At 45.0% G+C, this 13864-nt stretch overlaps 1 protein-coding gene across 1 annotated transcript in view; it reads right to left on the bottom strand.

Annotated features, from left to right (window-relative positions):
- Window positions 1-13864, bottom strand: part of TDRD9 (tudor domain containing 9) — a 90738-nt gene that overhangs the window by 45684 nt on the left and 31190 nt on the right. The window contains exons 8-9 of the mRNA XM_056113745.1: window positions 10032-10138; window positions 5996-6060 (exon numbers count right to left, since the gene is read on the bottom strand). Coding sequence (XP_055969720.1) covers window positions 5996-6060; window positions 10032-10138 — 172 coding nt within the window. The remainder of the gene's footprint in view (window positions 1-5995; window positions 6061-10031; window positions 10139-13864) is intronic.

Genomic DNA, 13864 nt, shown 5'->3' with positions numbered 1-13864 from the left:
AGCCAGTAGCAATGCGCCATATAACCTCTCAGGAAGGAATTTAGAGAGGAACTGTTAAGCATATTTAAGAAGTTCAGAGAAACAATCAAATGAACTACCAATAAAACATAAGAGAGTAAAAATAAAGAAACTACAAATAGAAATGACAGAGTGAAAAACTTGGAAAGTGAAATGAAAAACTCACTAGTACACTTCAGCAGTAGAGTAACAGCTGCTGAGGACAGAATCAGTGAGCTCCAAGATGAGGTACAGAAAACCTCTAGAAAACAGCAGAAGATGGAAAAACACCCTCAAAATGTATGAATAGTTGATAAGAGATCTCTGGGATGAATTCAAGAGGTGCCCCAGAGGGGCAGAAGGCAAGCCCAACAACAAACATCAAAGACATAATTACTGAGAAGTTCCCAGAACGCATGCACCCAGATATAGGAGGCCCAAAGGTACCATCTAAAAGAGACCCAAATAAAAAGACTCCAAGACATCCTCATCAGAATGACAAAAATATAGATTGAATACTGAAAGCAAGGTCAAAGAAGGAAATTATATACAAAGGAGCGTCCTTACAGCAGATTTATCAAATGAAACATTCTAGTCCCTCTAGTCCCAAAGACAATGGTGGGTAGGATATGGTGGGAAAAACAAAACAAAACAAAACAAACAAAAAACACCTCAACGAAATGAAGGCCTCACCAAGAATACTTTACCCGTCGAGAGAGTCTCATTCAGATTTGAAGGATTATTACACAACTTCACAGAAAACAACTCAGGAACTTCAGAATCAGGAGGTGCCTTCTTTACAAGAAGAACTTAGGGGGCTATTTTAAGATGAGTCCCATGGACACACCAGACTCCAGCGGAATGATGGCACTAAACTCCCTGACAATAATCTCTCTCAATGTCAATGGTTAAATGCACCAATTAAGAGCCACAGAGTGGCAGAATGAATCAGAAAATTGAACCCAGCACACTACTGCCTGCGAGAAACAAATTTAAACAGAACAAGCACAGAATCAGAATCAAAGGTTGGAAGAAACCCTCCAGATCTCCCCAAAATGGTGAAACACAGTGGAAAAAACTCAATGAATGCCTTGCCAAGAATACTTTTTTAATTTATTTTTTGCTTTTTGGGTCACACCCAGCGATGCACAGGGGTTACTCCTGGCTCATACACTCAAGAATTACTCCTGGCAGTGCTCAGGGGACCACATGGGATGCTGGGAATCAAACCCGGGTTGGTCACATGCAAAGCAAATGTTCTACCCCGCTGTGCTATCGCTCCAGCCCCTTGCCAAGAATACTTTAGCATATACCCCCCTCAAAAAGGCAAGGGTGGCCATGCTAGTAACAGATGATATAGATTTCAGGTTACAAAAGGTTGTAAGAGACAGCAAAGGTCATTTCTTAATAATCAAGGGATATATACATCAGAAAGAACTCATACTCCTAAATGTATATACACCTAATGAAGGACCAGCAAAATACTTAAAATTTAAAATAACTGCTAATAGACTTGAAGCAACACATTGATAGCAACACAAGAGTAGCTGGAAACTTCAACACCACTGTTACCTTTTAACAGGTCAACTAAAAATCAGCAAGAAAATACTTCCATGAAGGAGGAAATGTAAGAGGTGGCTAGCATCTATATATAAAGATATGTAGAAAGATGTGTGTGTATGTGTGAGCATAACTTTTTATCCCCAAAAGGCCAAATACATATTCTTTTCCAATGCACATGAGACATTCTCCAAGAAAGAACACATGCTGGGACATGAAAAGTACCTTAACAAAGTCAAGAGCTTAGAAATCGTATCAATTATTTTCTCAGACCATGATGCACTGAAAGTAGAAGTTAATCACAAACAGAAATGAAGAAACAAATCAAACACCTGGAAATTAAACAACTTGTTACTTGAAATTAAACAACCAGTGGGTCATGAGAGGAAATCAAAGAGGAAATTTAGAAGATTCATGAAAACAAATGAGAATGAGGACCTTACTACCAGAACTTGTGAAATACAGCAAAAGCAGTATTAAGAGGAAAGTTCACTGCTTAGCAGGCATTTATCAGGAAGTAAGAAAAGACCCACATAACTAACTTAACTGCAAAACTTAAGAAACTTGAAAATTTCTAATAAAAGGCGTCCAAATCTGGCAGGAGGAAATAAATAATAAAACAAAGCAGACATGAACTAACTGGAATCCAAAAATCCACCCAAAAGATCAATTAAACCAAGAGCTGGTTCTTTGAAAAAATAAACAACATTGACGAACCATATCAAGGAGGGAGAGGGAGAGAGAGAGGGGGGTAGAGAGGGAGGGGGGGTTAGAGAGAGGGAGAGAAAGAGAGGGTAGAGAGAGAAAGGAGAGGGAGAGAGAGGGGAGAGGGAAAAGGAGGGGGAGAGAGAGAGAGAGAGAGAGAGAGAGAGAAAGAAGAGAGAGAGAGCGAGCCATAATAAGCCCAAAGAAACTGAAATGGAAAACTGGAACTGAAATCCAAAATCTTCCCAAAAATAAAAGCCCAGGCCCAGATGGATTCTCAAATGAATTCTTTCAAGCCTTTAAAGAAGGCATACTGCCTATTCTTTTTTGGCTTTCAGAAAATTGCAGAAACAAAAACACTCCCAAACAACTCCTATGAAGCAAATATCACCCTGTAACCAAAAGTAAACAGAGACACCACCAAAAAAAAAAAAGAGATAATTATGGGCTTAATTATCCTTGATGAACACAGATGCAAAGATGCTCAACAAAATACCAGCAAAAAGAATCTAAAAGTTCATCAAAAAGATCACACACTATGACCAAGTAGGATTCATCCTGAGATGCAAGAATAGTTTAACATATGCAAGTCAATCAACATAATATACCTTATCAATAAAAAAAGTAAAAATCACATAAATCGATGCAGGGAAAGCACCTGACAGGATAGATGGGTTTTCATGTAAAACCCGTAAGCAAGATGACAACTGAAGGGACTTTCCTCAATATAGCCATCACAAGCCCACAAATCTACAGCAAACATTATACTCAATGAGGAAAAACCAAAGATAACTAATGAGCTAAACACTAAACTTGAATCCCCATATGTGCACACAGACAAGCTATGACAAGGAACTTAGAAGTGATTGTTTACTTCTCATGTTAGGTATTCTACCACGCTACAGCATATAGCGGAGTCTTGAACAAGTTGACGCGGGGGGTGGGGGGTACAGATCCCCACCCTCTAACTCAGCTACAAACCAATCCAACCAAGCAACTGTGAGCGATTTCAAACTTTCACCGCATTCCACCATTAACTGAGTCGCCTTTCTCCTGCTGTGTTCTGTATCAGTATTAACCACTTACACGGGCTACCACAAAAATATTTAAACTGTCAAGAGTTTTCATCAAGCTATTGCAAAATGACAAAAACACCATTCTGAAACCATAATCATAAATATCCCCAGTAATTTTAAGTCTCTATTTTCTCAAATAATGAGAAAGGAATGCCCTAGAGTCTCATATATTTACAAGAGCAATACTACTGTTAAATAACCTTTAATAATAGATGGTGACATTACCCTCACATTTATAACCATATGCATGAAATACCAAACCTAAAAATAACCATTTCTGTTATTGCTGTGGGCCTCAAGTGGCCTCACACATGCAAGACACGGACCCTCCCACTTCTTCACATCTTCAGTACCAACAAAGTCCATCTTATTTACAAAATTAGAGAGTGATTAGACTAACTTCAAAAATCAAACGCAAGTTCTGGATCCAGCATGGTGACTACAGTTGATCCTCAATTCTATTTTTGACTGATGCAAAAAAAAAGTGGACCGGGAAAGATCTCACCACAAGGTCCAAGGATGTGAATCCAGAGGCTCAGAGGCGGCTGCCTTGCATGCGTGGGGCGGGGTTGAAGGTCCCTTGCCCCTCCAGCACCATGCTGGGTGTGGGTACACAGAGCACCTAGGACAACACAAGAATAGTTCTCCCCCCAACCACCCCCCAAAAAACCCCATAAGTTTTGCAAGACAGAGAAATAGCACAGGGGTTAAGGCATTAGCCTTGCACAAGGCCAACCTGTTTGATCTCCAGTACAAAGTGTGGACCCTGGGCACTGAGTGCCACTAGGAAAGATCCCTGAATAGAGTTGGAGTAAGCCCCAAGAACTGCCAGATGTGGCCCCCCCCAAAAAATACCCCGAAGTTTTAACTGTATGATGATGGGCATTAACTAGATTTATTGTCAAATATATTCAAGTATTACACCATCACACCATATAGCTGAACCCGTAGCACGGTAGCACTGTCCTCCCGTTGTTCATCGATTTGCTCGAGCAGGCCCAGTAGCGTCTCCATTGGAGACTTTGTTGTTACTGTGTTTGGCATATCGAATATGTCACGGGGAGCTTCCCAGGCTTTGCCGTGCAGGCGAGATACTCTCGGTAGCTTGCCCAGCTCTTTGAGAGGGGCGGAAAAATCGAACTCGGGTCAGCCAAGTCGGCTGTGTGCAAGGAAAATGCTCTATCGCTGTGCTATCACTCCAGCCCCCATAGCTGAAACTAACAAATAATTATATCTCTTAAATTTCCCCACACTTTCATGTGGGCAGTCAGCAATAAGAGAGTTATTTCTCACTGTCATCAACAGTACTTCCATCTGAGCCTTTAAAGAAGCCAGAAGTGAAGTGTCGGCTTTTGGCATGGTGACAGCCACACGAGCAGTTTGCAAAGATTAAGTGGCCTCTAAAATGCTGCCTCTCCTTCTGGGAGCCTAATCCCACAGCACTGTCTGTAAGTCATGTCCCTGTGCTGCCACTGTTTATGTCTACCCATTACTTCTTTTTATAAACAGAAGAGAGACTTTGGTGTTGAACCTCAAGTTCTGCTGCATGGATCTTGGGAGAAGTCACTGTGTTCGACGGTTCTGTGGAATCCACTCACCTTCCCGTCCCTTCGTAGCTGCTGAGGATTATTGGGCTATCACCTCCTGGTCTCCATGTTCTCACATCTTACAGTGGTTCTCGCTGGCAGTCACGACTTTTAGTTGTGGCATTTGCCTGCACCCAGGTGGGCTGGGCTTCCCAGACCCCACACCACGCAGACGGAGCTCGGCACCCACGTGGCGCTCTGTGCTGCAGAACCATCCTTGCTTTCCCTCTTTGATTATTGCTGCTTCTTAAAAGCAGGGCAGCTCTGTTTTGTTTTGTCTAGTCACAATTTTATGTTCTTATATTGCACACAGAGCTGAAGTAATCTTGAACAATTATTTTTTCCCCAGTAATTCTGAAAGCATGGCAGAGCCTGGCAAGCGACCAATGACATATTTGATATGCCAAAAACAGTAACAATAACAGGCCTAATTCCCCTGACCCTGAAAGAGCCTCCAATATGGCAGCGTTGGGAAAAACGGGTAAGGAGAGGCTGCTAAAATCCCAGGGCTGGGACGAATGGAGACATTACTGGCACCTGCTCGAGTAAATCAATGAACAAAGGATGACAATGGCAGTGACAGTGATATCTCTTAAAAATTTAGACACTTCAAAAAAAATTTAAACACTTTATTATTATTATTTTTTGGCTAGAGCGATAGCACAGTCGGTAGGGTGTCTTCCTTGCACATGGCCGACCTGTTTTCGATTCCTCCACCCCTCTCAGAGAACCCAGCAAGCTACCGAGAGTATCCTGCCCGCAAGCAAAGCCTGGCAAGCTACCCGAGATTATTTGATATGCCAAAGACAGTAAGAAGTCTCACACTGGAGACGTTACTGGTGCCCGCTCGAGCAAATCAATGAACAACAGGAGGTCTGTGTTACAGTGCTATCAATCTTTTTAGCAATATAAAGTTCATGCAAGAAGTCAAACTGAGAATCACATCTATCCACATTCTCCAGTTCAAAAAGAGCAAATAACTCACATGGTAAATGCTATTTTTTAGTACGCGCTAAACTTGATTTCCATCCAAAGCACTGTAATTCCAAGTCACGGCAGAATGTCACTCACCTGGCAGAAACACTAACACACTGCTTCGCTCTGACACAAACTGGGCACCTGACCAGGTCTTGTTCCTGTTTGAAATATACAAGAAAAGTGTACAAACATTAACTGAGGCAAAGACGGCCCCCATTTTCCCAAAGAGGGATCATGGAAGGCTCTTACTTTATCAAGTTCTTCTATATCATCCTATATCAAGTTCTTTCATTTGGGGGTTGGGGGGTTGGGGCCATACACGGCAGGGCTCAGGGCTCACTCCTGAAGCTCAGGGGACTCTGTGGCGTTCTAAGGGTCAAATTTGGGTCGACCACTGTCAGCTAAGTGCCCTACACCCAACTGTACTATTTCTCCAGCCCATAAAATTCTTTCTTGGATATGAAAACAAAAATCCCGTAATTTAAGACTCTTATCAAGACCCCATGTTCCCTTGGGGGTTCCAAGTCTCAAGACTCTCATTATTTTCACCCGTAACAACATTACTTGCTAAGTTTTCCTTTGAATCTAATTACTATAATCTAGGCTGTGGCCTCCTTCCAAATCTGTTTCCTTTCTGTGTGTGTCCCCACTGTCCGGCCTGCTGGCCCCATTCATCCAATTCATCCACCTGTAGCCCCTTGGATTATCCCATATGGCCTCTATCTAAGAAACACTTGTCTAGAGTCCTAAAACACAAAACGTTTAAAATAACTAAACTTCAAAGAGCCAAAATTATTATTAGAAATTATTTATTTTATCTTAAACGATTTTCTTGCCTCTGCTACTGTAAACTCCACAAACATGTCAGTTGGTCTGTGTGCCGGGTCCTGCTCCACAAAGGTGGGGAACAGCGGGGACTTGACAAAGATGTCCCACCTTCTGGGGGGTCAGTCAAGAAACAAGCCTCCAGCATGGACATGCCGCTCGGCAAGAGAGCCAAGACATGGACATGTGCCTTTGCCCCACCCCTCCTCGGCAGCTGCTGTTCCCAGGTACAGTCTGGATGCAACATGAGGTTCTGCCGAGACTCATGAAGACGAAGTGGAAATGAGAGAGAAAGGAAAAACAACAGAGGAACGTCGACCCCAATGAGACAAAACCTGGCTCTGAAAATCTCATGACTCATCAACCTTAACCTACTCTGGTCAAGAGGGAAGAAGCCGCGTCTCCAGTTACTAGCATCCCAAACGATAAGAGTCCGTAACTTCTTACACTGGAGGAAAAACAAAGACTATGGGGCGCAGGGACAACTCAGGGGCAACAACATCTTCCTTGCCAGCCCCAGCCTGTGGAGGCTGAGTGCTCAGTCTCTAGCACCATAGGGCATAGACGCCAGCACAGCCCTACAAGCTCTCCTGTTTGGGATCCCTCAGCACTGTCTCTCTGGAACAACTAACCAGCCTCACCCCTATCTCTACCTCCAGGGTGTGCGCTTGAGAGAGTCCATGTCTTCAGAACCAGGGTCAGTGGTGGCAGGACACGAGCTTCACATAAATAAGGCTCAGCATAAAAAAACAAAATAAAAAGAATGCCAGGGAGAGAGCGAGCACAGGGGTTTAGGCACTCGCTTGTATGTGGTTGACTCCATTCTGATGCAGGATCACATATAATCCGGACAGAGCCAGGGATCACTAGGTGTGGCCCCAAACCCCACACCACCTCCCGAAAGAATGCTACAGAAAGTTACCTTAGGCCAGAAGGGGAGATTCACCCACAGATTCACCCTTAGACCAAAAGGCATCTGTTACCATAATAAAAGACTACCAGACAGTCACGGTCCTCCCGTTGTTCATCAATTTGCTCGAGCGGGCCCAGTAACGTCTCCATCATGAGACTTGTTGTTACTGTGTTTGGCATATCGAATACGTCACGGGGAGCTTGCCAGGCTCTGCTGTGCGGGCGAGATACTCTTGGTAGCCTGCCAGGCTCTCCGAAAGGGGCGGAGGAATCGAACTCAGGTCGGCCATGTTGGCTGCGTGCAAGGCAAACACCCTACCCGCTGTGCTATCACTCCAGCCCACCAGACTGTACCATCAAAATATACAAAGGGAAAGTGCCATACATATATCATACATGCATGTACAAGTATTTGTTTGGTTTTGGGGCCAAAGTTGGCAGTGCTCAAACTCCTGTGCACTCAGGGATCACTCCTGGCAGGGCTTGAGGGACTATATGGGGGTGCCGGGGATCAAACCTGGGTTGGCCACAGACCCTACCCACTATACTATCATTCCAACCCCAAAGTTGTTTCGGTCTTAAAAATTAGGGTCTAGAGAAATAGTTCAAAGGATTAGAGAACTTTGGATGCAGGAGTCCTATGCTTGATCCCCAGTAACACTTATTCAAGAATAATTCCCAAGCTCTGGTGTTTGTGGCAAAAAAAAAAGGAAAATATAAAAAGAATGGAGGGGTCAGAGCAATAGTACAGCAGGTAGCATGTTTGCCTTGCACATGGCCAACTTTGGTTCAATCTCTGGCACCCCATATGGTCCCCCAAGCTCACCAGGAGTAATTCCTGAGTATAGAGCCAGGAGTAACCCCTGAGCACAACAAGGTGTGGAACAAGAAAAAAAAGGTGAAAGGGTTGGAGCAATAGTACAGCAGATAAGGCACTTGCGTTACATGTGGCCAACCCATGTTTGATTCCCAGCACTAGACACCCCGAGTATGACTAGGAATGATCCCCCAGCAGAGCTAGGAGTAAGCCCTGAGAACAGCTGAGTATGGCCCCCAAACCAAAGAAGAATAAAAGTAAAACAGAGATAAAAACTGAGAAACTTACTGAGAATTTAAAAAAAAAGTCCAAGATGCAAAACCAAATAACTTCCATTACATATATATTATATATTTACTATATACATATATGCAAGCCGAAAATCCCTATCATTTTTTAATAAAAATAATGACCATTTTTGGGAGCTTAGATAAAGGTCGATTTGCTCGAGCGGGCCCAGTAACGTCTCCATTGGAGACTTTGTTGTTACTGTGTCTGGCATATCAAACACTCTCAGTAGCTTGCCGGGCTCTCCGAGAGGGGCGGAGGAATCGAACTCGGGTCGGCCATGTTGGCCGCTTGTAAGGCGAATGCCCTACCCGCTGTGCTATCGCTCCAGCCCAGGGAGCTTAGAACTAGAGCTAAAATCAGATCATTAATTCCCTTAGGTTAGAAGGGGTGTGTCTAGAGGGCAGTAAGGTAGTAGGTATCTTGGTCTTCTATGTGTGCTCACAAATCACAGTCACCTGCCGGGGGACAGGGACCTGTGCATCTAAGGCCGAGGCTCAGCGCTCCCTGCCAGAGCCATGCGTGTTCTCTGTGTGTGCTACTCCAGTGTTTCAACAGGATTGACCAGAGTCACAGGAGCACCAAGGACATTCTTAGCAGTGGCGCATTCTTCAACTTGAGACTCAAGTCAGCACTTAGGGCTGACCTGCAATTGTTCCTACAAGGGAGCGCTCCAGGTTTCAAAGGGCTTGTTAGCCCACGAGCTTGGAATGCAGTGGGGGAGCGTGTGGAGCAGACCCCATGCCATGAGCCAAACAAGGCAGACACTTCCCCAGGCTCCAAGGCCCACCGCGGGTCTCCCGGCTCAGGACCGTCTATAGACTCCAGTGTTCTTGCTCTTAAAACTGCCTCAAGCATGGCTTTAACTGAAGTGGAGATTGCCAGTAAAATGTTTACAAGATATTAACTTAGCTTATTTATTTAGTTTTTGGTCCACAGGTGGTGCTCAGGGGTTACTCCTGGCTCTACACTCAGGGATTACTCAGGGCAGTGCTCAAGGGACCTTATGGGATGCCGAGGATGAAATCCAGGTTGGCTGGATGCAAGGCAAGTGCCCTACCCTCTGTACGATCTCTCTGGCCCCTAACTTTATGTTTAAATGTACACAGCAACTACAGAGAAGTATCTACAGTTGTATCTTAATATTCTAGGAACGTTAAAAAGGGGGACTGCTGGTGAAACAAGGTTTTTGCATGTATGAGGCTCTGGGTTCCGTCTCTGGCACCAGGGGGGAAAATAACACTAAAAAGTTTCAAGGCGAATAACATTTTTTCATTGTTACATTACCCCCCATTCTCTTCCATATCCAAGTCATCAAACATCTGAATTAGGGAGATAGCAACATCATAGATATCTTTAGTAATCACCGGCTCTTCCAGAAGATGTGGAGAAAGCTAAAAACAAAAGGAGAAAAGTTGTAATACTTAAACAGAAAATTCTGGAGTTTTCGTCACCACTGTAAGCAATGCACTGGGTAATTCATACTGGCTGACGCACTTGCTGAGGGTCAAGCACAGCAGAAGGCCCTGACAGACCTGCACTCAGGGCACTTCTGACCCGGGCTGGAGTGAGGGTCCCAACACAGAAGGAACCCACCAGCAGAAAGTGGCTCTGAAGCCAGAGTAAGTAGCATGAAATGTCCATAAACTCAGGAGGGTGTTTCTGATCTCAGAGTTTTGCTCTTCATCTATCAAATTCTGGCTGCCATGAGCCTGTATCATCACCATCACCTGGAGGAAGGTGGCTTTCAAGTCTCAATTCTCCTTTGTCTCTGCTACTCACAGGAAGATATATCCACAAAGACCCGCACTTTCAATTGTATTAGGATGAAGCCGAACAGTCAAGACACTCAACATCACTCAGGTGCCTCTGCAGGGCTGGAATTACTGCTGCGCTACCTCTGCATCAGGATCACTCCAGAGCGTCCATGTGCAGTTACGTCACAACTTTTTCAAATCTACTCTTATACTTACTGGGGTGTATTTCCCCAGAATGAAGGTTGTGAAGCACACAGGAAAAGAAGTCTTCAGGGGGGAAAGGCAATCATTTCTTATTTTTGCCAGAGAGAACTTAGTTAACATGTATCTGAATAATGTCACTGTCACCATCCTTCCAACATAAATATATGCTTTTCAATGAATTTGAAAAATAAATAAATAAATCCATTTTTATATTTTTTAGCCTATTTTGTTACTTTATTCAGACAGTGAGCATTACCATAATAGCTGCATAAAAGATGGAGGGGGAAAAGGCAGATTTTCCGAGCCACAACAATTAGACTCCAAATGCTTCTGGAATTGTTTTCCTGTAAATAAGCAGCCATCATCAATTCACAGGGAACCAAACCAAGTTCTAGAACGAGCCCGCAACACTGCTGTCACATAAACGTGCTTCCTCTAGGGTAGCCTCAGCAACACAGTGCACCAGGGATGGCCAGACCCAGACTAGACAGCAGGTCCCAGGTGACACAGGCAGCAAGAGAGGCAGTGCTGGTGATCGCACCCTATAGAGAATGGGATGATGACAGGTCTGAAAGGTTCTGTGAAACCTAATTGGACACAGTAGGGACAGGTCAGCTGGCCACTGTTTCCCGCTGGACCAGACGGTGGTCACAGCCATTCACTTCACAATCTCATCAGAGTGCACATTTGACAATGATGAGACTTTCCCCAGGGTGTTGCTTTTGCAATAAAGTTGAAACTAAAGGCTGGTATGTGGCTCAAAAGTAAAATACCTGCCTCGCATGTATCAGATCTGGGCTCAATCCCTGGCATTGCAAAAAAAAAAAAAAATAAGTGAACAGAAAATAAAGAACTTAAAGGGCTCTTCACAAGCCACTGGGACACCAGAGCATTTGGAGGGCACCAGGAGTCACAAGGAGGGACATTCCCAGAAACCAAAGAGTCTTCAGTATCCCAGCCTGGAGACTGCTCAGACTACTGCAGGCACCGCCTGGGCAGTGAAGCCAGACTGTGGTGAAGGACAAGATGTGGGAGACAGAGAAAGATGCTATAAGTTCAGACCAAGGTTGGCAAGAGTCAGAGAAGCTTGGGATCCAGGGAGTTTCTCACCAGGAAACAGACTCAGTTCTGTCTCGAGACAGGAGAGAGAAAACAGGGGTAGGAGCTTGCCTCGCATCCCAACGGTTCCGTTTCAAAGTCCTGGAAACATTTATTGACCTCTGGAACCATTTATTATGCCAAGTATGGCCCAAATCCCAAATGATAAGGACAAAGACTAAGAGACAGAGGTCTGCAAGGTGAGGAGAACAAGTGGATGAAATGGTGCCGATGTGGAAGGGAGGGCAAGAGGGAAAACTGGAGATGTGCCCAATCCACGAAGGGTAGGGTGCGTCTCCTATGTCATTCCAGACCAAGGATTTAGGGAAGAGGACCGCAGCAGTGGAAACAGGCTAACCTGGACATGTTTACAAAGTTCCTCTGAAACCACAAACTACACAACAGAAGGCAGAGACTCTATGTTGGAGAGCTACACACAACATGCACTTGGCACTCAGACACTGGAAGAGTCCCCAGGCACTTCGGGTTCCAATGTCTGGTCATTTCCTAAGTCATGCCAAGACAAGGAGCTGTCTTGTCTGTGACACATAACCAGCCCTCAACCCCACCTCTACTTACAGCCACCCAGGAGACCAGGGCGGGTGGCCTTGACCTGAGGGACTCAGAAGGCCCACCCCGGCTCCATGGTATGTGCCCAGGAATCCTCTCCCCATCTATAAGCCCCAAGACCACCAGGAAGCAATTAGTGGGAACGGATCAAATGTCAGGCCAGCTGGAAGAAGAAACCAGCTAATGTCATTCCTGTCACGTCCTGCCTGGCCCTGAAGACATGCACTCTCTCAAGCGCACACCTCTCCTCCCTACCATGAACAAGGCGGCGTGTGTTACTTGTTCCCAAGTGCATGTAAGCTCGGGAGGCCCAGAGACGGGGAAACGGCTGCTCACCATGAACTGCTGACTTTCCTGTTCTTCTGAAACACTGTCATTGGTAAAAAGAGGTGCTACATTTTAATATCCTTCAATAGTTAATTTTGACTCTGAAATGTTAGAATTACTTACACAAAATGAAACATTCAACGCATTGGATTCAAGAATACCATTTCACACAACAAACTGATTTAATAAATGCCAAACTCAGAACAATTCGTCAGCATCAAAATTACAAATGCACAGGCCCTGTGATCCCACAACTCCATTTCTACGAAGCTTTAGTCTAGAATGGTATGCCTTTACAAAGGTCAGCGAGAGTTGGGGGTGGGGCAGCATTTTACTACCCAGGGAATGTCCAGAAACAGCCTGGGTGTCACAAGGGGGCAAACCAGGGGTGCCGCTCAATGCCCTGCCAGGCCCAGGACAGCAGTCCCACTAGAGGATCTATGCCCCAAACACCAACAGGGCCAATTCCAGGCCCACAACTGCTCTTAACAAGGAGCTCAGAAATCGGAGCGCCAAGCCCAGAGCAGCAGCTCCATGAAAAATATGCAGTAATGAAGAGGGCGGGGCCAGGGGCTGGCGGAAAAGTCTAAGACAAGGGAAGCCAGACAAGCAGGGTGGCCAAGAGATACTGCAGTTTCTAGGAAATGGAGACGACACACCTCCTCACTTGTGTGTAGAAGCATGAAGATTTATGAAAGTAGCAGCAGTGGTTTCCTCCTGTTGTAGGGAAGCTAGGCTTACAGAAAATAGAAGATTTGTCTGGGTTTTGGTGGCAGGGCTCAAACTCAGTATCTTATACACCTATTAGGAATGAGCTCTACTCCTTGTGCTATCACCCCATTCCCAGAAGAAAAACGTATCATGCTTGCTTAGACTTTTTGATTTGCAACTTCTACAAATTTTAAGCAACTTCTCATCAACTGACTATCAGGGTAGCCAGCGAGATAGCACAGATACTAGGGCCTTGCATGCAGCCAAGCCAGGTTTAATCCCTACCACCACATGGTCCCTTGAGCGTCATCAGCAGGTGCAGCCTCAGAGAACCCTGCAGTGACTCAGGTAAACCCCAGTACCTCAGGGTCCGAGGAGTAGCCTCACATTGAACAGGCTAGTCTGGCCGGCAGAGAATTGTTGGGAGGGGCCCTCTCCCCAAAAGAATGTTAG

This window comes from Sorex fumeus, unplaced genomic scaffold (assembly GCF_029834395.1).
Source record: "Sorex fumeus unplaced genomic scaffold, SorFum_2.1 ptg000022l, whole genome shotgun sequence".
NCBI classification, from domain to species: Eukaryota; Metazoa; Chordata; class Mammalia; order Eulipotyphla; family Soricidae; genus Sorex; species Sorex fumeus.
Note: the sequence above shows the minus strand (reverse complement) of the source record. Positions and strands in the feature narration are given on the sequence as shown.